Source organism: Corvus cornix, chromosome 1A, assembly GCF_000738735.6.
Source record: "Corvus cornix cornix isolate S_Up_H32 chromosome 1A, ASM73873v5, whole genome shotgun sequence".
Taxonomy (NCBI): Eukaryota; Metazoa; Chordata; class Aves; order Passeriformes; family Corvidae; genus Corvus; species Corvus cornix.
Genome location: NC_047057.1, coordinates 49,609,641 through 49,636,669, shown reverse-complemented (window position 1 = coordinate 49,636,669; position 27,029 = coordinate 49,609,641). Strand labels below are relative to the sequence as shown.

General features: G+C 44.4%; 1 protein-coding gene and 1 long non-coding RNA gene across 2 annotated transcripts; one reads left to right on the top strand and one right to left on the bottom strand.

The window, feature by feature from the left end:
- The first annotated feature begins 471 nt into the window (after positions 1-471).
- FAM83F (family with sequence similarity 83 member F) lies at positions 472-21,275 on the top strand. Its single transcript, XM_039571297.1, has 5 exons — positions 472-1,102; positions 4,795-4,962; positions 11,306-11,427; positions 12,003-12,715; positions 17,564-21,275. The coding sequence occupies exons 1-5, from the start codon at positions 647-649 to the stop codon at positions 17,626-17,628; spliced, it is 1,524 nt and encodes a 507-aa protein (XP_039427231.1). The 5' UTR covers positions 472-646; the 3' UTR covers positions 17,629-21,275.
- On the bottom strand, positions 949-26,963 carry LOC120411931. Its single transcript, XR_005604522.1, has 4 exons — positions 26,330-26,963; positions 9,293-9,405; positions 8,469-8,587; positions 949-1,475 (listed from the first exon to the last, which is right to left on the bottom strand). It is a non-coding gene; the product is annotated as an uncharacterized LOC120411931 (long non-coding RNA).
- Between the last annotated feature and the right edge of the window lie 66 nt (positions 26,964-27,029).

Sequence of the window (27,029 nt, the reverse complement as noted above, 5' to 3'; positions counted from 1 at the left end):
AGAGATGGGTGCGAAGTGGTAAATCCACAAAGCAAGGAAGCGTATTTATACATACATATACAATGTATACATTTGCAAGCATATTTATACAATCCTATTCAGGCAGCATTTGCATAATGAATCTACATCACTACCTGGCTAAACTACTACTGCCTTCTCATTCCCTGCCTCGGTTTAAAGGTACAGGGTATTCCAAATTCGTGTGTTCAGTGGGTGAGGGTCTTCCCTCGGAGGTGCTGTTTTCCCATTTCAATGCACTAAGTTCACTCCTAGGATGCAATTTCACAAGTTAGTTAAAGATTTCTAACCCACATCTCTCGAAGCTGGTTTAGGCCGCCGCATAACCAGTCTCTTCCCTTTATCTTACATCTCATCCTGCATCTCTTAGGTCAGGTTGTTCTCCTTTTCCCAGAAACTCTTCTCCCCGCGATCCGTACCCCCCTCCCCAGGGGCCACGCAGGGGTCTGGGAGAGAGGCAGGGCGGCGGGGACAGCCGTGTCCCCAGGGCCCGGGGCAGCGGCCGCCCCACCCGTCGGGGCGGGCTCGGGCAGGCCAGGTGAGGCGGTCCCGGCCCTGCCTCTCCCTCCTGCCGCAGCTCCTGCCCTCGCTCCCGGCCGGCCGGCGCTGCGCTGGGGCTGCCGGCGGCATGGCGGAGTCCCAGGTGCTCCTGCTGGACGAGCTGCACGTCAACGAGAAGGTGACCGAAACCCAGGCCCGCTTCTACTACAGCGAGGAGCAGCGCCGAGCCCTGGAGGCGCTGGTGACCCGCGGCGAGGCCGCGTACCGGGAGGCGCTGAGGAAGGAGCAGCTCCGCGATTTCCTCTCCGGCCGGGAGCTACAGGACCTGCGGGGCGGCTGGCGGGGCTACGACGACCCCCGGGAGGGCGGCAAGGTGGCGCGGGGACCCGGCGGCGAGACCCTGTCGTTGGCCTACTGGCCCGAGTGCTCGGACACCGAGGTGCCCCCGCTGGACTTGGGCTGGACCGACAAGACCTTCTACCGCGGCATCAGCCGGGTGTCCCTCTTCACGCACCCGCGCAAGGAGGAGAGCGCGCCGCACCTGAAGGAGGTGGTGCGGGAGATGATCCAGCAGGCGCAGAAGGTACGGCCCGAAGGGTCAGCCCTGCCCGCCCTCACCCGCGCCGGGGCTCTGGCTCGGGATGTGGGGTGGAAGGCAGGCGAGAGCCGCCGCGGCCGGGCTGCCCTCGTTACAAAGCACGAGGAGCGCGTTGGCCATGCAATGGTCGGCGTCCACCAGGCACCAGGCGTTCCCTGCGCCTTGTTGCCGGCCGTGTTACGCTTTGCCCAAGATGATGCCTGTGATGGGGTTAAAGCTCTGCAAACCCCTCCACCTCCCCTCAGCTGGGGTTCTGTACCCGTGGTTCGCGTTGTCCTGTCCCGGCCTCATTCCCGGATGTAGAGGAAGGCAGGTCATGATGCTGTTACAGCCACCCCTCCGGTGTGTGCAGGTATCCCTAGATAAAGACAGGGTAGCGTGTTTGTTTATGGGATGGTGGGGGTTTTGGGTTTATTTTTTGTGGTCTCAACACCATCCAGCCTGGACTACAAGTAGCCAAAGTGCAGACAATACACGGCTGCTCCTCCCATTTATCTTTGCCTGGAAATGACTGCTGGTGGTGATAGGGCTCCTCTGGCAAGGAAACAAACCAGCCACGATGCTACAAGAGCTTGCGTTGAACAGGTGGGGGCAATGACGAGGGGTTTTGTCACCCACCCCGGATGTGGGTGAAATTCCCGGGGAAAACCACCCCGGAAAAGATCCCCGTCAGAGCTGACACAACTCTTGGGTAGAGGGGAGAACAGTGTAAGAAACATTCCTGCGCTTGGTTTTGCAGCTTTCTGGGTTTTCTGCTTTATAATTCAGCAGTTATTTCCTCCTCCACCTGTTCCCCTCTGCCAGCACACACTATATATGCACAACTTTTGCAGACTTGTTCAAACCGAATCTGCCGGGAAACACAGAAAACTTTACAGAGAGGTATTAATCTGGCAGATCTTCTCAGCTCCCTGCTCTCAGAAATTGTGCACACCCTGTAACTCTATTCAGTTACTGGTGTGATCAGTCATTTAGAAGACAGAAGCTGTAAAATCCTTACACTCCGATCTAGTGCAAATTCACTTCCTCTTTGCACTGCTACGAAGGCTTCTATAGACCATTCAAGAACTGGGAAAGGTTGTTTTTTTTTTCAATAGCCGTGCCTGGCACCTAGAAATAATTAATTCCTTTGTAGATTTTTATTTTTTCACTGACTGGACAAACTGTGCCCCTCCCAGCCCAAAGCTGGTTTCATGTTGAACAGCCATTTGCGTGTTTAATGGTCCTTTTAATAGATAACTATGCCTATTGTGTTCAGCTGAGCTGGCCCGGGCAAAAAAAGTCTCCAGGTAGCAGCTTTTTAATCAGCAGATGAGAGGGGGGGTTGTTGGGTTTGTTTTTTCCGAGGAGGGTCTAAACAGATACTGGTAATATGTGGCACATGCCTGTGGGTGGCTTATCATCAGTATTTTACAAACATATGTTAATTAAGCTACCTTGCTGCAATGAGATTAGCAAGCATTAACTTGCCAATCTTAAAATTCCTACTAAGAGCTAGGCACACCTATGGGCCCTACAGATAAGTTTATTACCCATAGGATAGGAAGAGAAATGGGGAAAACATCTTGCAGGGGTAGACACTCATGCTCTGACTTGCTGTGCTTGAGAACGCTGCTAGGTGATCTTGACAGATCACCAGCAGTGACAGGGGTTTGAGATGGCAAACACAACAACAGGAGTTGCCCATGGGAAGTTTTGACTGCTGTTCTCACTGGCCCACAGTCTTGCAAAGAAGCCTGAACTGACCCAGGGCCCCACAGCCTGGAAGGAACCAGCCCTTCACATGCAAAGCCGGTACTGAGAATTAATGGTTTGTCCAGGATGGGCTGTAATTTCTGCAATCATTACACTCATTGCAAGTGGAGCGGATGGAGAGAAAAGACGTTTGTGCTTCTGCTATCCATTCCCTATGTGGATGCTCTTACTTCAAATGAATATTATCTGGAATCCTTGCTCCTACATAACTCCATCCATACCACTGTGTGTGGGGGGAGAGGGAGCATAACAGGCCTGAGTTAATGCAAGAAGTGGTCATGCCTTTAATTATGATTTGCCTGTATATGAAGTTGTTCAGAAACAAAGTGGCACAAGTTCACTGTATTTTAATTTTCAGAGGTTCTGGTAACATTCCCTGCATCTTGCTGGGAAGGGAGAACCAAGGCAGGACCTGAAGTCCTGCCTAATTGAAGTCACTGTGGGACTTAGTATGATGTAGCTCCACCATAGCTCACCTGTATCAGGAACTTACATGTTAATGATGAGCATAAATGCAATGTCAGCTCTTTTTTCTTTTTCTAAGTAAGAAAAGCTGGTGTAAGCAGTGTTGACAGAAGGAGCCTGACAGAGCAGATGTGCTGGTTGTTGTTGGCCGAACAAGCAGAGACTCAGCAGACACAGTGGGGGATGTTTACCGTGGCACCACTTTCCCAAAAGCCACTTGTCCAAGGGCGTTTTTCATAGGAAAGAGGTCTCTGAGGAGAATTATTCCCCCCTTCCTTAGGGGGCTCCTGCAGGAGTGCTGCACCTCTCCCATGCATCAAGTGAAGGAAATCCTGCTGTGTGATTCAGTATTTAGCTCCATTCACACCTGTATATGCCATCCCCAGCACAGCTGGGCTTATTACTGTGATCCCCAGCACGGGGGAAATTAAAATTTAGGCAACTCTATTCCCAGCATACTGTCAGCATGACAGCTCTGACCTGGCACGCTGATGTTATGCAGAGGGACTAGGAAAACAGTAGTTTCCTCCATTGATAACCTTTAAAATGTTGGGAAGAATAACTCAGGCGGAAAAATGAATTGGTATTCCTAATGGTGTAAAAGATACATGTTTTGTCTTTGTCTCCCTTTCTGTAAGATCAGCATAAAGTTACCCACAACCTTCTTCTTTTTGTTGTTACTCATCCTATAAATGTTCAGGCTTGTCTCTCACATCAGTGAAACCTTTTGTTTTTATGTAAAATCTATGCGTGGAAAGAAGGTTTCATTTTCTACCAGAAAAACAGTATATGTAAAGAGAGGGAATGATCATTTTGCCTCCAAATCTTGACCACACTCCAGTCCCTTCCTGAGGAATATGAGGTGTTTATGTTTGAGCTCTATAAACTATTCCTTGGGAAGCCAGCCCTGAGAGCAGACTTTTCGCAGGGAACTGGGGGGAAAAAAAAGAAAATAGAATTATTGTTGTCTGCACTATGCATGGTGGTTGAGGATGCAGGCCCTGATTCCTCTGCACATTCATTCTTCCATTACACACCTTCAGGTTAAGTGTTAAAGTTGTGTTTTCAGTCTTCTTTTTTCAATCTGTTTTCAGTGCTCTTCTTCATTTAAGTGAATCCTTACAGAGACAATGGAAGTTTCTCAATACAGAGGAAAAACTAGGTATTTGGCTTTGGCATTCCTCAGGCTGCTGAAATAAGTCATCTCCCCCTGGAAGAAGGAGAACTCTCATAGGCATTTACTAAGTTCCTTCCAAAGTGCAGCAGCTAACCCAGAAAATTACAATTATTGGTAGTGCTTGGGCATGTACATCCCTGTACTTTCATCTCCCTACAGGCTTCCCCTCCATTACCTGGTATCAGTGCTCTCCTTTATTTTGCACCACTGGGACGGGCCTTCCTTTCAGTTCCTAATATTTATTTATTTATTTGTCTGCCTACCATCTTCTTGTTTCCAGATTATTGCAGTGGTCATGGATGTATTTACAGACCGGGACATCTTCCGTGATATTGTCGATGCAGCATATAAGCGCTGGATCCCAGTCTATATAATCCTAGATGAGGAGGGTGTGAAGCTCTTCCTGGAAATGTGCAGATGTCTTGAGCTCAGTGACTTGCAGATCCGGGTAAGATATTCAGTACTGAACCATTATCTCCTGCAGGTCAATGGCCTTTCGTGGTTGTAATGAATCTTGGAACTCGCTCGGACCGGCAAACACATCTCTTCCTCGCTACAAGTCATACCACAGCTCTTAGAGAGGGTTGATGGAGCACAGAGGGATAACAGAGTGGCTTGATAATAGAGAAGGAAAGAAAAAGGAAAGATTTGGGGTTTTTTGCCTTTCACCCAAGACAGGGATCTGTATATTTTCTTGGCTCTTGTGACCTAAAAATTCCTGTTTGGGGAGAAAATTATCAGAGGAAATTCCTATAGGTCTTCTATGTGAGGATCCAAACTAGAGTCCCGGTAGCTTTGAGTTGTCTGCAGGGATCCCTCTTACAGGACACATATACTCTGTGAAATCAAGACTTTCCTATCCAGCAGTGATCATCCAGGAGTGAATGACCTTGTAGTCCTCCTCTGCAGGAGAATTTAAGGGATTGAGGGGCACAGCTGCTGCCCAGTCCCACATCAGAGCATGCCTTCATACAGTGCATGCAGCACAGCAGAGTAGTCAGTCTAGCTTGGTTGGCAGAAGCAGCCTCAGAGGGATCTCACTCCATTATGTATGGACTGAAATCCTTTGTGTGTTTCTAGTTAGTATTGTATTCCTTGCTTTTTTTTCTGCATCGTTTTAGTCACTGTTGCCACTACAGACTTGTTCTGAATACTGAAAAAAGTTGCTAGGTTGGAAACAACCTATAGGGTGCCAGACTCACCCCTCTTTGTGATCCAACCGTTCTGAGTAGTAGCGGGGGGGGGGGGGGGGGGGAAGTGCTTTTTGCCTGAAGGAAGGGTGGATCTTCCATAAAAACTCAATTAATAGTTAAAAAAACCCCAAAACACAACCAAAACTCAAAAAGCTCTGAAGATTATAGAGTCTCATATTAATCATTTTAGGAGAGCTGTCTTAAATCTGGATGAAAATTACCTGCATATATCTGAACAGTGCTCCTGTGAACTACCACTCTGCTCTGAGTTTCATCAAAAAAGACATCCAGCCGAGAAGTTTTCTCATCTTTCTCCAAAACAGTAACAGAAGTTCCTTCCCCCTGGTGTCTTTGAAAGCAAGACACAGACATCATTATAACAGACCTGTTTCAAGTGCCAGTGGTATTGTGTGTGTCCCAGGCTTGTGTCTCTTTGGTACATAACTGTGAAATCACAGCAGTAGTTCCATTTGCTCTGGTACCAGTTTCCCAGTACTTTTCTCACCGTGTCATCATGTACAGAAATGATGTCTTCAGTGCTACAATATTTTAACTCCTGGACAGAGTGAATGAAAAGATGTCCTGGCATTTTTAGAAAGAGTTGTGATGCTATTGGAGAGGTGAGTTCCTTTCAGTCTGTCTTTTCTGTCTCTAAACAGTAAGTGGTCCCCTTCTGCTCTTCCTCTTATCCTTCTCCACAGGTCTACACAGACTTTACACTCCTCAACCAGTGATCTCAGTGACGTGCTACAGCAGTGCCTAGGTCCTGCAGCAGTCTAGTTCTATGACTCTTTCCAAGGAGGTACAGTTAGAACTGATGCAATCAAAAGAAGGAGAAAACTTTTCTGCGTCCCTTCTGTGATTCCCTTCTTTCATAGCAGCCCATGCTGGTTTTCATTAGACTTCTTCAGCTAAAAACAGTGCAAGCTGAGTTGAAGGGAGTCCACCGAGAAGAAATTTTTAACATCCTTTGACCTAGTTGTTCACTATTCTGCAGAGCTTCAGCCCTCAGATTGCTGTCCTTCAAATTTTTCCCCTCTTTTCACAAGTATCTCATGCTGGATCTTAAATTCCCCTGAAGGTTGTTGTAGTTTTTTTCCAGTATGGCTTAGGCTTCTGTTAGTCTTGCTAAGGTCAATGCAGTTAATTCCGTATATGGTTCTATGGAATGACCAGGGAGATTCTTCATGGAACGGGAAACAAGTCATTTGCCTCTCAAGGAAGATGCTCTCTTATCTCAAGGCTGCCTTGGATGTACCTATGCTGCTGCTTGGGTCAGTGTAGCAGAAACCATCATGTAGGGATTTCCCTGGCAACAGGCTTTGGATACCCAAGGAAGCTCAAGCAAGGTTAAGGCTTCCCCTTGAGGACTCCCCCCAGCCCTTCCTCTTTGATGTAAAGTGCCAAGGGTTGAAGATCCAGATTTAAAGCAAGAAAGCAAGCTGGGCCTCTGGTCTTGTTCAGGCAGAATCGTTTTGTCCCGCACTGTTTGATCACAGAGGATATTGAAATTGCTGAGTTAGCTCTATCGTTCACCCATTTCTTATCTATTAGTCTTTCTCCTGACATCTGCTTTGATGTCTGAGTTTCTACTACAGATTTTCAGCAACAGGGAAAATGTTATTTCCTTCTTACATTACCATTTTGCTTTATTCTAGAAGATTTTCACCAGTTTTCACCAGACTTAGTTTGCCAGCAATGGTATTTCATACTCTTTCCTGCCTTCTGCCCACCTTTCCTTTGGAATGCTCGTGCAAGATCCAGAGGATGGCTTTTTTTCTCGGAAAGTTGGAGCCGCATGAGATGTAACTCTAAGGTTTAGCGGCAAGTTCTGATCCCAGGGGGAGAGAGATGATGCACTCCCATGAACTGCAGGGTCACAATGTTTATTCTGTCTTCTGTCACCACCAGATACTCGTTTTGTTCTGTGTTTCCTGCCCTTTTGGTCCCATTTCCCTGTTCATCCAATGCAGAGTGAATACTTCAACAGTCCTAATACAGGGAGATTTACTGTTTACACTGGGTTTTGCCCTTTGTCCATGTACAGTGTCGGGCATTTTCACAAAATTCCTGGCTATTGCATTATTTTTGTAGGGATGGCAAGGTATCATGATCTGCTGACAGTCTCATGGGAGGGCAACTGCTGTAGGAAGACAGTACCTCACCCTGCAAAGAGTAAGAGTTCTTTACCAACTCCAAGCATGAATAGAGAAAACCTCAATTTTTGTCTGAAGGCCAGAGTTCACTAGAAATGTATTTTAATTCAATCATCAGAATGTTCATGGGTTGTTTGTAAGAGCATGTCTTGTGTGTATGAGTCATGTGGCTTCCTGAGCCTACAGGACATGGTTTGTCAGACTTCTGTTACATTTGACACAAGAGTGTTCTTCAGAGATCACAGTGAATCAGAGTCCTCATAGACACAAAATTCACAGCCCCTCAAAAATTCCTCTTTTTTCAGGACCTGAGGGTGAATGTTCTCCCCAGCTGTCAGATAAGGGCTTTTTGTCCTCATGTTCCTGTTAACCCTGACCACAGTAACAGACACTCCTGCCCAAAGACAGAGAGTTCTCCTAGAGTTCCAAGCAAGCCCAGGGAATGACTTATCTGCAGGAAGTTCACCTTCACATTAATTTTTACCTTCATTCTCCCAACACATAAGAAGTTTCTCCTCTCACTTCAGAAAGTCTAAAAAGCTTCTGCCTAAGAAACTTTTGGAATTTCATTTCAGTATTTTATGGGTTTTGTCATTGATTCCTACCTCAGATGAAGGAGAAGCTGAATGTGCTGTAGTGCAGCGCTGTTGGTTTTTTAATGGTCTGCTAGAGTATTCTTCTAGGCTGCTTGTGACCTTCTGAGAATGGGAGCTTGCAGTGTTCTCTTTTTGTAAAGACACAAATAGATAATAGTTAGTAATGATCTTGGCAGGCCATGTCCCAGCTAGTTGCATTCCATCCTGTTCTACTTGAATACTTGCAAGTTATGCTATTTTGTCAATAAGCATGCCTTTTCCTAAACTGTCAAGGGCAAACACAGGATTTCCCAATTCTAAGAGGGAAGGTACACACAGGATTCCCTGGTGGAAGCAGTTACAACACCTCCCTTTAGGGTCTGTCTTATGTATCCCCCTACTCAGCCCCAGTTTGTAAGCACTACAACCTACATCTCCCAAGTCAGTCACAGCATTACTGACTTTCTAAATTGGGTCTAATTTAGCTTTCTGTGGCTTCAGAGTGACGTTTAAAAGTGTGTCACAATAAAGCAAGGAAGACCAATTCCTTACTATTTGTATTAGGATGCTCCGTCAGGCTTGACTGTTACCAGCCATATTAAGCTGCAGCCAGGGAGGTGTTAGTCACTGCTTGTGATGAGGAGCGGTGCAAGTCTGTGGAAAGGAAACATGGAAATTTAATGCAGACTGCAGCTCCCATAAGCCAGGATATGACAAAACAAACCTTAAGGAGGCTTCTGCAATAATACGGATCTGGAGGGGTCACTTCTATCTGGTGAGCTAACTGGTCCTCTACCCAAAATACTTGTTGCTACTGTAACTCTAGTGCCCTCTGAAAATGCCTGAAATCTCACCTCATTTATATTTATCTTTCCTCTTTTGTTACTGTGCAGTCTTCAGTACATGAACCCAGGCTTGTTCTTCTTCTGTACTGCTTGACATAGCAGTCTACAAGTGCTCCAAGATCCTTCAAGGCAGAAAATATTATAAAAATAACCTGTTAAGTGACTTGATGTTTATATGACTTTGTGCTTGTTCTCTGCATTTCAAGATGTATTAATGCACTCCTGTACCTACTTTATTCAGGGAGGTTTATGTGCTCAGCTGTTCAGTTCTATCCCCTCTGTGCCTCTCTAAGTGTTACGTACAGCTCAGTTACTGCAGAAATTCAAGTGTGCTTTCTTTCCACAAAAGAAGGTGATAGAACATTCAAACACAATAAGATCCACACTCCACATATGCTGGGAAACTTTCTGCTCACACAGGCTGATACTTCCTGATTCACAGGAGTACATATCACGTCAGAGCCGTTGAGTGACTTCTTGCCTCGTGCAGTCAGCATACCATGATTTGGCAAATGCCACATCCAACATTAATCAGCAAGGGAAAAAAAATTATTTCAGGTGACCAGCCAGCCAACTACAAATGTTATTTTAACTACTGGAAAGGGCACCCTTTCTCCTGTGCTCTACCCAACCTGCTTTCAGCATCCCACACATATGACTCACTGCTAGGCCTTGGGCAAGCCCCTTCATCTTTTTCTCTCTTAGGCTCCTCATCTTTAAAACAGGGTAATAATACTTTCAGCAGTGTTGGGAGCATTAATTAACTAATGCCCACACAGGACTCCAGACAGATCAAGCAACAGCTGAATGCAAAACAGTACTATCATCAGTTACTGTTAGTCAGAATTTGTATTTCCACTGCTGTGTTCTAGTGGGGGAAATAGAAGCGGATTCAAAAGGTACGAGTTATATTCAGAAAAACAGCTTTTGAAAGAAATCTGCATTCATATAATCACTCATTCCTGCATGCTTATTTCTACAGCCTATCAATATTTAAGCTGTCAGTGAGGTTTATAGTAATAGGACTTGGCTCTTTGTGGGATCTGAGGCTGTGCTAGCATTAGCCAAATCCTCCTGATTCTTCTGCTCTGCAGATGGGGGAAGAATGAAGCAAAGGTGAATTGACTTTCCCAGAACATCACATGGAATAGTATCAGAACTGCCACTACGCCTGGGACTATCTGACTCCCAGCCCTGGATTTATGACTCCAGTTCACAGTGCCTTTTAGCTTTTCACTGTTAAGGAATCCTTACCAAAAATAAAATATGGTGGAATGAAGAAAATTTTCTAGATTTGTGTGTCAGAGTGACAAGTAATTTGCTCCAGACTTATTCTGACATTCAGTGGTTTTGGGTTTGGGGTGAGGGGAGGGGGGAATGTTTCATGTTAGACACTTTGGCAGTTCAGCTTTGTGCAGCCAGGACCATGAGCAGAGTAACACTCAGTCTAATGTGCAAATATACCCTTACAGTATGCAAAGGCCCTGGTCTATTGTTGAGAATCATGTAACCTTAACTTTGTGGGTTTTCTGTGTATGATAGTGCTTCGTTTTATTTCTTGTGGGTTTGCTGACCAAAGGGTATGAGATGTGAGGTTTGGGGAGAGGTATTCTTTTTCTAGCTACTTCCATTCATTTTATAAAAAGATTTTTCTTCCTCATCTTCAGAAATTCTTCTTCACTGATCTATTCAGGACATTAGATGAGACACTTATCTGACAGCATTGTCTTGCCAGTGGCTCAAGTGAATAGCTGAAGACAGCAGGCAGGGTTTTGAAGATGCTGACCCCTTGGACAGGGCTATAAACTGATAGAGAGGAGTGACCTGTGTAGACAGGGGATGACAATAGGACTTACAGCCTTGTGCTTTCCATTTGCAGCCCTTCTGGTGGCTGATATAAAATGAGCTGTAGTCCCAGAAGTAGTGAGATAATGTGAGTGACATGTTAAGACTTGGAGCTGGCAATTATCTAATTTTCTGCCCTATTTATTGTGACATTTTGTCTTTTCACCTCCTGGTTAGAATATCCGCATACGCTCTGTGACGGGAGTTGGGTTCTACATGCCATCGGGGAAGATCAGAGGCACATTGGCATCCCGATTCCTGATGGTGGATGGTGAAAAGGTGGCCACTGGATCATACAGGTGGGTTACTCTTGCTTAAGGCATTAAGGCATTTATTTAAAGAATGGCCATGACTTTGCTTGAGAGTCTTCTTCACATGTCACTCCCCTTCTTATCCCAGCTTCTGTAATCTGTGTGGCATCTGTAGAAACTGGAGTGGGACAACAGAGAAGGTGGCATAGAGCCCTTCTCAGAGAATGGAATGTAGCCATGCTGGCAGACCATTTCAGAGGGCTAGAGACAGACAGTTCCACACTGCATCAGGTAGGGGTCTGCAAGGACTCCCCACCAGTCCTGTACTCAGTTCTCTTCAGTGAGGTTTTCAGTCCAGAGACTCTTCCTGTTGATGCAGTGTTGCCTTTTTAAAAAGGGTAAACTGTCCTTCAGAGTTTCAGGGCCTTTTCTCCCAGATCTGGTCTGCATGTCTAAATGAGAATAATGTTGCACCATGTATCTATTGTGGCCTGTCTGGCCAAGGATGTAAGGGAAAATGGCACAATGGTACATATTCCCATGTAGTGTCTTAGGTTTTGTTAGGTGGGCTGGGTCAAGTATGCACCCCAAAATCTAATGTTGGTTCTGTTTTCTCCTCTTAGCTTCACATGGACTTCATCCCACATTGACAGAAACATCCTGCTCGTCTTGACAGGACAGCACGTGGAGATGTTCGACATTGAGTTTCGTGAGCTCTATGCCATCTCAGAGGAAGTTAATTTATACAAGGAGCTGGGTATTGCTAACCCATTCCTCCTTGGAATTGGGAAGCCAGGCTTTCATTCCTCCACCGTGGCTCGGAAGTTCATTAACCCCAAGTATGGTTTAGTAGCAGGGGCAACCCGTGGTGATATGATGCTCTGGGCTTCACGGCATAGGCAAGACAATCAGGGAAACATGGAAAAGGAGGAAACAAGTGAGTCAAAGAAACGGTTAAATCAGTTCCTGAATGACTTAGTCACTTTGGAGCAAGTGTTCCCAGAAATAGATCCACCTCTAGAGAACTTGAACAAGCTGAATCGGAGCCCCCAGAAACTGTTGTCCCGGCTCCACATGGACCTGAAAAATAAATCCAAATCCAGAGAGTCTATTCGCGACATAAAGAAAGAAGATGCACAGACCAATGCAAAGCAAGGAAAACGGTTTGCCAGTGGGCTTTTCAGCCGCAAGGCCAAGCGGTCTCCAGGCTCAAGCATTGAGGCCAATTCTTTTGCCAGTGAAGGACATTCGGGAGAAGACCTTGGGAACATGAAACTGGAATATGAGAGGCTCAGCATTGGCCATGCTAGTGTTCGGAGCACTGGAGGCAACTCAGGTACAACCTTTTACCAGCATACTCTGCTTTCTGTGTCCCTTGTTCTGAGCTTGGCTGATTGATGCAAACATACCCACTATAGGCACTTGTGAGTAGATCCTCTTATTTCCTTGGAATCAAAATGGGAGAGATCAAAGAATAGAAGTTGTATCAAAAGATACAGGCGATTTAAGTTAAAAGCAATTTAATGGCAGTCTTACTGTAAAGTTGGTACCTCTCATGTGGGTGTCTCTTATACTTCTGAGCAACAAAGGGAGAGAAAGGTGAACAGTGCCTTGTGTTAACCAGTGTTCAGTGCATGAAGTGCATTTCCCTAATAAACAGCAGCACTATGTTCACTATTGTAGTGGCTAGCAGGCCACAGACAGATTTTCAGTGTAATCCCTCCTTTCCTCATTAGAGTTTAGGCAGGTGTATTTACTGTGACAAATTCCTGGTGGAGAAGGGAGGAAAACGTGTTTATGTTGACGTGAGGGGACAAGGAGTGGAGGAGAGGGGGCAAGTCTTTTTAATTTGCTCTTCTACCACCATCTGAAATGGGGGAGAAGGTCATGAATATAGAAGCTACAAAGAAGTACATCACTAGATCTCAACTGTTCCTTCTTTGCTAATGCATGATCGATATTTTCATGAAGTCCTTCCAAGGCTTCAATCAGTTGAAGACACAAATAATAAAGATTTCTACAATTTATGGGTTCATAGCTAACTCTCCAACATTTTACATGTTTTGTGAGATGGAAGTAAATCTGTGGACTATTCAGCCTCGTTGTCTTCATCTCAGTGAGCTGTGTTGGGTGTCAATACATCCTGCACTATCAGGAAAACAAACTAATTCCCAGGAGAAAATTTCACCTCTACTTGTCTGGCCAGAGACCATCCCATGCTCTGATGAATGCAAAATGCAGATTTAGAGAGACTGAATTCCTTTTCAACTACCATGATGTGAAATGGAAAGACATTCTCTTGAGACCAAGAAGAAAAGAAGGGTATTGGGACAGTCAACAACAGTGATTAATTAGGTTCCTGGAAATATTTCTGGGTGAATGAAGGACAGACTCAAAAATGCCAAATGAACACAAGAGAGAGGAACTGTATTTAAGATTGTAGTAGATCCATTTTAGGATCTGTGTTTGGCATTTGGGGAGGCAGACGTAAACCCTGGTCTAAAGAGGTCGTTTCTGCAAGTAAGTCTTGAGCATGGACATTATGTGCTGGTGGGCCCCATTCCTCAAAGCCAGGAAAAGCAAAATCAGTGAAGACCTGTGGGGAGATGCATGGACATTTCCACTCGCAGGGATGGACCTGAGGGCTTGCACTACCCTCTAGTGACAGAAGGAGAGAATCGTGTAATCTCTGATTCGTCAGCGCTTGGCAGGATCAGAGATTCTCACCGTCACCTCTTTTAAGCAGCCGCCCTGGCATTGCCACAATGTCCTGATGGAATTAGGCCCAGCTTAAGGCACGGGAGGCTGATGTCTTGGGTTGAACAGTGGGGCGGTGCACCCTGCTGGAGCATTGCGCCAGCCGGGCAGCAGGGATGTCCCTGCTCCTTTTAACAGAGGGGATCTGTGCCAGACAGTCTGATGCTTGGTCTAGACCATTTCCACAGAGACATTACCATGCTATTATGTTCACGTTCTATTTATTGCCACTGTTACTTCCTGCAGACTGTCAACTCTTTCAATAAGGGGGAAGGAAGAATTGAGAACAGGTCCAGGGAAGGTGCTGAGGTCTAGCACCCCAGCCTTCTTTCCCAGTGCATCTTCTGACCTGACTAATCTTTCCAGTGAGTCCTTGCTAGTATTTTTGGTTTATGCAAATTGAGAATGCCTGTTCATGGTGATAGTGGGAGACTCCACAGCTTTTGAAGTATGGTGTAAGTAGACTTCAGCCATCTGGTGTCATAAAAGGCTGGAGGAAGATCATGGCTTGTGTGTCGCTCTCGAATTAAATCACTGTTCTTGAGAGAAAACTTCTCTAGTCTAATAATCCCATAGTGGCATGTGAGCAGAGATGGTAGAGGGCACATTAGATAGATGGAGACTCATCAAGAACAGGAAAAAAATCAGTTACCCAGAAGATCCTGCAGCTATTTGATCAGTAGCACATACATCATTAGGATTTAATAAAAAATTCTTGAACATAGCCATGGAATAGAGTTCCAGCTTCAGTATAAAGCAAGCAGGCATTTTGTTCTTGGGTAACTTGAGGACTGACTTAGTTTTAAAAGTTTGTCTTTGAGCAAGGCTAGTAAAAACTGGTGCTGTGATACTCGGGGTGACAGAAGAGAGGTAAGAAGTGGAAAGGAAGGAGAAGGTACTTGGTATGCAGGCAGGTTAGGATGCAATTATTCAGAGCTTCACAGTTTGAAATAGCTGCCCTTACCTTTTGTAAAGATTAAACAGCACACTTAAGCCCCGTGGGTCTGCCTGTGCACACATCCTCCAAAGTCACTATTAATTCTCTAGTACCACAGAGACACATCCCACCTTGCAAATGCATGGAGAGACCAGATTCACACCCGAGTAGCTCATAGAGTAATTGAAAGACATTATTCAAGTGGGCTATAAGTCAGATTCAGTCTTGTAGGAGCAAATGATGATGAAGAGAATCTGAACTGGGAAGGGAAATGATGAAAGTGTGTGCTGTGATGGAGTCCAAAAATCTGATGCAGTATTTACATGCTAGAAAAGGATACCTGTGAGTCAGAATTGGGAGTCTGGAAAATACAAGGGCTACAGACAGTAATGTCTAAAACTAAGTATCTGAATAAACACCCTGAGGTATTGTCCTAGCACACTGCATGGAAGTTGTACATTGTCTTACAAGGCTTTCTCAAACCACATCATCAAATAAACAGAACCTTGAATTTCACTGTTGCCTGCTGAGGAACACCAGAGCAGCTCTGAACCTGACCAGAACCTTGTTAATTTTAAGCTGATGCTGGGCAGACTGTGATCAGCAAAGATAGTGATGTCTCATGCAGTTTCTGGGAGACACTGCAAAAGTCTGAAAGCTGTGTGCATTCAGAAGGTGCTGACTTTTTGTTTAGTGTTCTCCCTTGGAAGAAGCAAAGTGGGCTTGTTCAGAAGGGTCTGCTGTCCTGAGCTGTTCCATGTATCAACCTTCATTCCTCATGAGTGATGGCTGTGGAATACATACACTTAGTAGCAGGATTTTGTGTTTCAGTTTTGTGTGCTTCTTGCAACAAGAAATGGGATTTACAGTGGGCACTGCAATGGCGTTGAAATATCTGCTTAGTTATCACCAGTGTTTTTCAGCCAAAGTGAGGTCATGGAAGGGTGGGGTAACTGGAATTTTCAGCCTCTTTTCTAAAGAGAAAGAGGGAAACGTTGTTGGATACATACAAGGAGGATGTTTGCTCTAACTGTAGAGGGATATGTAGAAAAAGGTCAGAAGACAAGAGTAGAAAGTGACAAGAATAAAAGGGCTGGGAGTTGAAATTAAGCAGAGAAGCACAGACATCTTTCAAAATAAACATGAGGGTCTTGAATGTGATACAGACAGGGAAGGAAAGAGGGGTGGGGAGGAGACAGGAGTAATGATAAAATTGATAGTAACGTGCAGGATGTGTCAGAGGGGGACAGATGGAATGAAATGCTGTGGGGAGATGGGGGAGGAGGCAGTAGCACACAGCAGCCACGTAAGTGAGGGCAGGTTGCAGTGCAACCTCCCACATGAACATCAAGAAGATGCAGTGTGGAAGAAAGTGGAGAGAAGGAGGGGGAGAAAAGAGAGCTCTTCTCTTCCCCATTACCTACAGGTAAGGACAGCATTGATCAAATACCCACGAGCAAGGGAGTGACATTAAGAATTATCCACTTGAAACCCAATTCAGAGGTAGTGCTTGAGTTGAATGCTCCCTAAACTTAGCAAGGCTGAGACTTCTCAGTGGCATGTCACCATGACCTGTGGCAACTTTCCCTCTCTGTTTTCACTCTGAACTGGCAGCTGGCTCCAAGTGCTTGGGAGATGCACATGTACCTTCCTTCTGTACAAATACATGAGTGGGGCCTGCCCTTGCTCAGAGTGATTCCAAGCCACATGGCAGCCCCTCTCAGTCCCTGCTGCCCTGCACTAGAGTCATGCAAGCTTTGCTGAGCTCAGAGCACAGATGAGCTCCCTTACTGGCAAAAGCCTCTGAACACACTTTTGTACAGCGCTTGAAACAAATATGCTGGAACACCCAGATCAGCATCTGGCTGTAATGAAGGAGACCAGACAGAAGTGCAAGCATTGAAAGGTACAGATACTGGGAGCAGAAGAAATTCATAGAGTAAGCAGTGAAAAAACATAAGATTATAAAAAATTGAGGCAGCATGCTGTGCCACTTTAGTGAGAGACCTTGAGGCCTTGAGATTTGTCTTGCAAAGGCAATGGTGGAAATACTGGCACTAGAAATGTTTGAAACAAAATGTGAAAAAAACCTACTGAGAATGTGTGTGGGTATCAAATGGATGAGATGACCTTGTGTTTTTGGTGGGGTTTTTCCATACCTCACTCTTTGGAAAACTTCCCACCCAAGGCATGACCAGACTATTTTTCAGTGCCAGCTGGGATCTGATGATACCACTGAAGCTGGATTGGGTACAAGCCAAAGCCTGGAAATACTTCTCCAATGGTTTTCTCCACAATATACTCTGCATTTGCTCTTATTTTAATGTTTCTTCATTTCACTGCAATAGAAAAGAAGCCACGATAGAGTGCAGAATAATGTAGGTCTAACACAAGGTGTATAGTAAAAAAAGAGAGTGAAGCGTGAGTCCAAACTTTATCCAGGTCTTATTTACTTAACATTAACAGTACTTTAACTTCTTTTCATTCCAGGTAACCTGAATCCAAACTCCACTATGAGTGATAAAAACAAACAATCTACCTGTGTGTTATCTTGATTGGGAAGGATTGTCTGGAGGACTAAAGAGTGAATCACAAGCTGGAACAGTAACTTCTTGACTGATTTTGAACCTACAGCCATATCCTCATGCAATGATCTGTAAAGCCACTGCAGGTCCTGGATGCATCTGGCACCCCCAGCTAAAGCACATTTACTGTGTGAAGAGCAGACTTTGGGTAGTCGGTCCCTTAACAGAGGGTTAGTGATGAATGTATTAGTCCATATGTCTATGTGCACACTTATTTTATATATAAAAACAACTGTGATGACTGGTCTCAGAGCTCGCTCTGTGCCCAGAGAAATGCAGGAGATTTTCTGACTTACTTGTGCTGCTACTTCGGTCTGTCTAGCTACAGACTTGGAATCACTGTGTTGCATTGTTTACTGCACTGCAAAAATGTATTGATCTGACTGGCTATAAGGCTGAATCCAATTGAAGTGGCAAATTCTGGTGAAATAGGGATGTTTACAGACAGTGTATCAATCCTTCGTCCATAAGGACTCCTCCTGTAGATTCCTGTTGTCACTCACCCATGCAGAAATGAGTGGTCTGGGAGAAGGGTTTAGCTAACAGTGGCCAACAGATCAGTATCTGAACTGTTTCATGTCATAAACGTAGCAGTCGAACAAAGTGATTTAGCAAGAATGTGGTAAAGAGAAAAATGGAATATAGGGCAATGTTTAACATGCAGTTGAGACTGAGTCAGGAGAAATACCTGATAAGGAGGACTGGGCAGGGTCTGGGAGCAATAACACAGACTTTAGTGGCTGTTATAAAATCCTCTTTGTTGCTAATTCAGCAATACTTTTACCATTCATGGAAACTGAATGATTAAGGAGCACATCTTTGAGAGTTGAAAGAGGAAGCAGAGGAGGCATGCAAGCTTTTCAAATGCACTCTTTTTTTAAAGTTAACCTTTCCAAAGCCTAAATCATGCTAAAATTGAGAGCTTTGATCCATAAGAAGCATTGTGTGCAATCAGACCAAAGGCCATCTGATCTGCTGTTCTGCCTCTGAGAACAGCCTGTAACAGGTGATCACAGAAGCATAAAATACAAAGCTTGTATATACAGAGGTCTTTCTCTGACACCATTCCAGCAGTCTATGGACTTCCTCAGCTTTCTGGCAGTTCCTTCTGGACCCGGCCTTAATGAATGCACTTAGTCCCTTTCTAAAAATCCTTTCCTACTTTTCGCCTCCAAAGTGTTCTGTGGTAACAAACCCTAAATTCATTGCATGGTACAAAAAAGAACTGTTGTCAGGCTGTTTTAATGGTTTTCTTGATGATTTCCTCATAGCTACTGTGGGATCTGACTGGCACTTCTATCCTCTTGTTCACTATCCCTTTTCCAGTTCTACTGGCTAACAGAGTGGATAAACAGATTGTTTTTGTCTCTGCAGTGGGCAGATTGACATTTCACTCTGCTTTCTTGCCATCTAAATTACATACTCTGCTGTCATAAGTAAGTCCTCTTGTGATACCTAAAAAAATTAGATCCTAGTTATTAGAATATACCTGAAAACTAACATGGCTACTTGCCAAAAAAAATATTTAAACATCAGAAAAACACAGGTTTAATTTTCTTGCTTTTTGTTTAAAGAAATGATCTGGGTTTTTCACTGCACAACAAATTCACAGCAAAGGCAATTGATGCGCTCCCAGCACAGAAGCAACTGATCCAAAGATTCTTTCAGGTGCTGGCTTGCAGTAGTGGTTGTTACACTCAAACAGCTGTCTGTGGTTGATGATAAAATGCAATTGATTCATACACTAATTGATTAATTGCCTTTCCTTGAACTATATTTAACTTGAATGGCAAGCAGGTTTGTTTTACTCTATTTACCATGCAGAATGTCTTGAGACACTAAAATACCAAAGGTATTGTGCCCTCTGTTAAACATACTCATCCTCACTTCGAGGGTTAAATGCTTCCTACTCTATATAATATTCCATACAGCCTTCTGGGAACAAGCTGTAGTTTTACAGCTGGGTCTGTCAGCTCATATTATGAGCAGTATTTCATAAAATTGTTCCTGGTAATGGGGGAAAAAGAGGTGTTGGAAATGACACCACCACTTGGATGTAGAAGTAACTTGATAGCTGAGTTATCATGTTGGCTTCCTGTGTGTAGCTCATGTGCCAAAACCTACTCACTGTGTTTGTAGGATTGTCGAAAGCAGTTTGATTTTGCCATACTTTGGTTACTCTCCAGACATTTGGGAGCCTTTTTTTTTTTCTCTCTTCGTATTTATTTCACTTTGTTAGTAAAGATCAGACATAAATTTATTAGGCTGATGTTGTTCCACTTTTTGTTTTGATAAGAACAGTGTCATCTGGTGCTTCCTTGTCCTCCCAGGCTTTTAAAATATTTATTTTTTTAAGTTGTGCAATAGGTTAATTAACTAATTAGCACCATGTTGATATATATGGTCAGGTTTTCCAGGAAGTCCTTTATCTCCTTGTTGCTTCATCTTGGCTGAAGTGAATTCACAAATAGTCCAAGAGGCTGATTTCACTTGCCCTTCCTTTCCTTCTACGCTTACGCATTAATGTGCTTTACTTTCTCTTCCCTATGGTGGATGTCAGAGCTCTTTACTTTAACCTGTCAACTAACAGGATATCCTTTCCAGAGAAAGTCTCTCATCTGCTTGTCTGCTTTGCTGCCACACCAGTTCCTGAAAGGTAATGTTCACTTGTTTTCAAATTCTTTCCGTGGAAGTCAGTCTCATGCCTTGACTCCAGGGGCTAGTAGAATTCCTTAGGCTTATCACGCACTGCTTAATTACTTAATTTGAGAGAACAAACTTGCTTTTTTGCATGATATAAATCTGCTCCTTAAACTCAGCATGACTCTGAGGATGCACACAGCCTTGTTGATCCAGAGTGGAGGTTTCAGGCTCTGGTGGAACTTGTTCTTCCCTGAAGATAAAATCAGCTGAACTTGGGCTATTTACTTGCTCCTATGGCAACAGAAGTGAGTCTGGGTGAGGTGACCACATTGATTTTGACTACTTTTTTGCTAATTGTGGTTCCTGGTGGGTGCTAGAAACCTGAGGCTGTGACCTGTAAAATGAGCCTCTCTTGCTCTCCAGATAAAATGTGGTTAATGGTGCTGGGGGTCAGAGGGGCAAAGAGCAGTGCTTAGGAATTATGTTGGAAGACTGCTAGCAGTGGTTGAAGGTACAGCAGTCTTCAAATAAGCTGTCATTTGGTCCTTGCCCAAGATGGCCCCTCCTGTAAGCAAGTCACCAACCTCCTGAGGGGGTGGGAAAGATGGGAGACAGCAGTTCTGTTGCTACTCAAAAGAGCCAGATAAGCTCTCTTTGGCTTCTGTATCCTGACCCTGTACAATCCCAAGAGGACGCCTGTCCTCTGGATCTCGTTCCCTCCTTGGCTGATCTGTGTGGCGCTCTGTGGGGCCTGCAGCTATGGTCATGCTTTTGGACAGAAAGTAAGCTGGGGCTCACAGCTCTCTCCTTCTGGCCTGAAATGGTGAGTGGTTCAGAAGGAGCCTCTTGGCTGAATGTGTGCCTTCTGTGTTTCTTTGGTATGCATTTGTATATTTAATGTATATGTGTCCAGTTAATTATGTGGGAGACCTTTTCTAAGTGAAACAAATAAACTCTATACTGTATTACATTTAGATACTGTGTTCATGAGTGTCACTTGTAATATCTCTGCTACAGTTCCTGGGTTGGGGAGATTTTTATTGTTTATTTGTCAAGAACCTGTACTGTCTGGATTAGAGCAGGTTTCTGTGTAACAGGTAAGCATCTTTGGTCAGTGTTTGGTGCTATTTGTTAAAAGAAATGTGGGCAGCTAAATTCTCCACAAGTACAGTGTTCTGTGGCTTTGAGTACCTTAAGAGAGACTAATTCATTCCTGCTTTCTTGCTGCTGGAGTAGGCTGCAGCAGACGTCCACTTTAGTTTTTCTTTCTTTTTTTTTCTTTTTTTTCTTTTTTTTTTATTACTTTGCAGCTGAAATGTATCTTGCTGCAGCTATAAATGCATCTGACAAAGTGCCACTTCGGTGTCCCTTTCCATCTTTCTTATATAATTTGTACCCATCAGCAATGACATTTAATTTATGAAACTGAGTCCCTGTGCTGCATTTCAGTTTTACCTGGTACAATGTAATCCTTGACATTTAAGTAACTCACAAGCTCTTGTTTCCCATGCTCCCTTTGTTTGTGTGTACAAAAGCCTGTTTTAAAATTCCTGACCATGTTTCAGAATAAATCCAGCCTCTATTTTACTTTTGGGCATTAGGGTACATAAAAAAGTATTTGCAGTAAACAAAATCTTCATCTTTCAGTGTTTTAAATCCATGTAGCAATTGCATTTGTACTGTATAAGAGGAGTCTATCTAATCCAAGCTTGTTTTACAGGGTATCTCAGGGCTCTGTGGATCCTGAGCTTCTTTATAGCATTAGCACCACCATCACTATGTGATGTTTCTTTTTCTGCACCTGTTTTAGGGAGGTTCTCTGAGAAAGAAAGATAAGCTTGTCCTTCCCCTCATTTTCCTGCTACTCTAATATTACCATTTTGTTTCTTGACACTATTGTCTGTGGTCTTGCAAAATCAGGGAGCAGTCCAGGACTGAATGACCTCTTTGTGTCTCTAGACCTTATGTCCCCTGTCCTTAGCCTGCTGAAGAAATGCAAATTTGGAAATCCTCATTAATAAGCAAGGCTTAGGAAAAGCAGAGTCAGTGACTGTAGGAACCATCTTGGAAGAGAAACCTACGGATGCAGATGAAATGGTAAAGCCTTTCTGCCTGTAGCAAGGCTGGGACATGTTTACCTAACTCTTTGCACAACACGTATTTCTCATCTTTCTCACAAGTCTGGGCATGTGTGCTTGGGGAGTTGGGTTACAGAAAACCACAGCACAACGTACAGCACCCAGCATCCAAATGTGGGCAAATTTGCAGTGCTTTTCAGCAAGATAAGGAAGTAACAGAGTAGGTGGAAGTGTCTGCACAAGAACTTAGGGGCATAGTAGCTGGTGTGTCCTAAACTCAATCACATAATGTGTTAATGTCTTGAGTTTTGGAGATGTTTCTAATTCTACTCCTTTCTCCCTTTCCAGCCTGTCTGTCTGCAGTGTCAACTTCTGCCTTTCATCTGACTTGTCAGGTTTTATTTTCTTTTCCTAAAGTGTTAGAATTGTCACTGGTAGGAGAATTGTAGCTATAAAACAGCTCTCCTGCCTGCCTCAGGTAGCAAGCAGAAACTTCTAGATGACAGGGAGTGTTGAAAGCAATGATTTTATAAACACTGGACAATTTTTTTATAGAGGCTGAAATTTCATTGGATGTGTGAAATTGCACATAGCCAGGAAAACACAACCAAAAGAATTTGTGCAGAAAGCATAGAGGCAAAATACAACATTTGCATAATGAGGATTGTGACTATTACAGAGAGCTTGAAACCTAGAACACAAAAATGAGAGCTGATTTTAATGCACTTATGTCCAGTAGCATAGGGAAGGATCTGGGAGGTCAGGTTAAGGATATTTCCCATTTATGAGCATTGATTCTATTCAGAGGGGCCTTTGTCCTTTTACTTTATTTAAAGTAAGGTAGCTTCTGAGTTGCAAATTTCCAATGTGTAAGAAAGAAAAGTGTTGCACCAGTGGACTGTGGACTGATCAGCATTTTGCATGGGCTTGGGGGTGGACTTGGCACGTGCCTGCTGTGTGTTAAATGAATGTTCTTCAGCTATTTGATTTCCCAGACTGGAGTGGCTTTTCTAGCAAGGATATTGCTCTCTGCAATCAGACCAACAGCCAACTGATTGCAGGATGCAGCACTAATACCAGGATGCTCCAGCCTTTCTACTGTGATACTTTTGTTTAAAAGTGCCTGAAGCAGTACTCCCAGCCCAAGGGGTAACACATATGAGCTAAACGTACATGAGAACACGGGGTGATAAAGAAATAGGAACACTTCTGTGAGATCTGGCTGCTGGAACACACTGGTTTATGCTTCTCCTGAGCTGGCTACAGACTCATGGCAGCATGGAGAACAGGGGAAAAAAAACTGAGCACACGGGAGAGCAAGCTGCTTACTCCAGAGCTGGATCTTACACCAAGCATTAGAAACAAAGGCCGTCTTCCACACTATCAGGGTGTGGGGAATAGGAATGTCAGTTGTCTGTGACAGCAGAGCTGCAGCAGCAGAGGTGTGGGATTTTATACACTTGGGATTGTGAGGAATATAAATGTTCTAGCAGAGGGTTTATGTAGGCAGACCCTTGTGTCTGAGGTTCCCCCTAAGATGCAAGAAAAGGTACGTGCTGCTGCTTGGTTATAAAGGGCAGAACCATACTTGCCCCTGCTTGCATTGTTTGGTGGGTGTTGTGCTTAAGAAACACAACACAGCAGGGGCTATTTTATTGTTGTTATGCTCTAGCTTTTCTGAAACTTCACTACTAGAGGAAAGGATAAGCAACTTTCTGGGATGTAACTTTTTTTGGAGGGGATGCTTCCACAAAGAAAGATTATTTAAAAGAAAAAGCTGGTTCCCTGAGAAGTTACAATATATTTGGTGAAACTGTGTGAAATCTTAAAGTGTAGGTGCTAGACAACCTTGGGAAAAGGGCACTTACTTCAAGTGTTTGAAAAGAAAAGCTATTTAAACTTCGAAGGAGCTATTGGTTTTATTGTTGCAATATTTATGATCCTCTCTTTATAGGTCATGCAACCATTTCCTTAGTTATCCTTAATCTCCTACCAGAAAATCTTTCTCCTGGCTGACAGTCCCCTTGTGCTGAGCACTTGCACTACAGAAACAGAAAACAGCAAATCCAAACAAAGCATGATCATCTATAGCTGCCTTGCTAAGTGCACAACACAACTGCAGAAGGATCAATTGCTCTGATTTAGAGTGGCCATTAGTGACATTTTGCCACTGAAAGGAAGAAAATATCTCTGTTTAGTGTCCTGAGGGATAACAGCCATAATCATAGACATTAGAAATGGAAAAGGTCACTAGGTCGTCTAGTCCATTGCCTCAGTACAATGCAAGGCAATTCACCAATAGAACTTTTTAGGACTTGGTAAATTATGCTACCACTCGTTTGAGGTTCTCCTTCACAGTCTAACAAATCTCATAGGAAGGAAGTTAAAAAATAACGTTCTGGAGAGCTACGTAGGCAGATGTCTGACAGGCATTGCACTGAAATAATGACCTGTCTCCTAGTTTCTCAAAGCACTTGCCATTGCCTTTTTACAATGAGGACACTGTAATATATTAACTTCCTTTGTTCTGTATTTATGACTGCAGCATTCCAACAAATCAAAGTTTTCTGGAAGGAAAAGTTGGGGCGATCTCTACTGGTTTCTCACCAATTTCTACACCATGTTTAAAGATGTTGATTCAGCCACAGAGTTAAAGTTATGCTTCTGCAAAGCCAGATTAATTTCCCTGCACCCAGTGGGGTTACGCTGGATTTAAACTGGAATTACTGACAACCCAGTATGACCAACAGCTTCCTCTTTGCATCCAAGGAGACAGACTCACAAGAACAAAGAGAGAGACAGACAAGCACAGGCGCCAGCTGCAGATGCTGCACCCTGCAGCCAAAATGAGGGTGTTGTTCCAGGCAGGTTCCATCTTGTTTCAAGATCTCCCACGTAAGTAGTGCTTGGTATAAGTAACTAGGAATTCACCCATGCACAGCAGTGTTGTTAACATGAGGACACCCTTGGAAACGCTGTAGGGTGTTTGCATTGAATAGTGCTGCAAAAGCAATTGCTGCAACAGAAAGTCTTCTGCAGAGTTGGGCTCCCTCAGTAAACACAGTCTCCCTGTCTTCTTGAACACCTCTCTGGTCTGGAATATCTTGGAAAAGAAGCTTAAATGTGTATTTGCCTTGCTCTTTGAGCATTAGCACTACCCTGTGGAAGCAGGACCATAGGTTACAACAGATACCAGGACTGGATTAGGCTCTGTAAGACCCTCAGCGACAATAAGCAATCCAGCAGCAGAAATCAAGTGTGGTCCAAGGAGAGGAAGCAGACTAGAACTGAGCTGCTGAGGGCTCTTGAGAGGGACCACTCTGTTTAGCAAGGTTCTGGAATCCAGAACAGCAGTCATAAAAGAGAGAACATTTTGCTCTCTTTCAGGAAAAAAAAGAAAGCAAGCCTCAGTGTTTACTTTCCTCTACCAATCCATGAGTCTCTTTAGGGCAGCACTAGAAGAAAAGCCCTGGCTTTTTCTGGAGTGAGGAAGAGAGAACCTGGTGTTATTAGAAGGGTCATTTGTGCTTGATGAAATCCACTGGAATTTTGATCGCCTTTCCTTCCTCATGCAAAAAGAAAATAGCACAGTGGACTAAATACTGTTGTAGCTCCTGAGCAAATGGGTCTTCTTTCTGTGGTGGAGCCTGCACATAATTTTTTAGTGTCCCCAAAAAGATCATCTCCCAGTACCAGGAATTGTTCCCAGGCATGGTCCTGAGGGCTTTGCCCACACAGCCCCACCTTGAACTCCCAGCAACTGATCCCGTGGCAGCCACAGGGAAACTGCTGGCAGATTTCCCCTGAGGAGGTGACACAGAAAGCCGTACTCACAAACCTGGGTTGACTTTGCTGCTAACTGTTGCAGAAGCAGAGCTGGGACAGTGAGTGAGTCATGGGGTTTGCAAGTAATCAGCTTTGAGTAGTAAAGAAAAAAGAGCTTGGCTCACCCAGCGTGGCTGCTCTTTGTTCCCGAGCTGCTGGAGGCAAAATCATGGGAACAGCTCCTGCCGCCTTCCTCAGGGTTCACACCACCTCACGCGGGGTGACCCTGGGCCATTTCCCTTCACAGCTCTTCCTTCTGGTACTCACAGCCCGCTGCTGCCGTCATCTCCCTCCTGCCTCCCCACGCAGCTCTCTCTGCAGGGTCTTGGCTGATCGGGGCGAGGAAAAGAGCGCAGCTCCTGAGAGCTCCGTGTGAGGACAGAGCACGTCCTGCTGCGCGCAGTGCTGGCCCACGAGCCAAGAAACCTCCCAGAGAGCTTCCCACTCCCTGCCACATAAGATCTTCCCCACATTTTCCCCACCATCACCTTCATTCTGCCTTGCACTGAGATTTTCAGTGACCACATTTTTCTACCGGTCTCAGTTTTATGCTATCTTTCAGCTGGTTTTTTCCTCCTCTTTCTTACTGATGATGCTCCCTTTCAGAATTATTCTTGCTTTCTACCCTTGGGTCCTGGCACCCTGGACTCTGGCCCCTGTGCAAGTGTCAGTGAGCTGTCCAGTTAAAACTCAGATACGCATGGAGTTTCTGGTGAGTTTTTGTTGTTCTGGTTTTTATGGAAATATAACTGTATGCTTCTCCATGAAACACCTGTTTTGGAAACTTTGGGAAGGAAGCCACGAAGGGGGAATAATACAACCACA

Bases quoted from the DNA above. Each gene is read 5' to 3' on its own strand.
- FAM83F (XM_039571297.1), top strand. From the start codon at position 647: ATGGCGGAGTCCCAGGTGCTCCTGCTGGACGAGCTGCACGTCAACGAG. The intron at 4,963-11,305 runs GTAAGATATTCA...CCTCCTGGTTAG, and splicing joins TCAGTGACTTGCAGATCCGG to AATATCCGCATACGCTCTGT. The intron at 11,428-12,002 runs GTGGGTTACTCT...TTCTCCTCTTAG, and splicing joins GTGGCCACTGGATCATACAG to CTTCACATGGACTTCATCCC.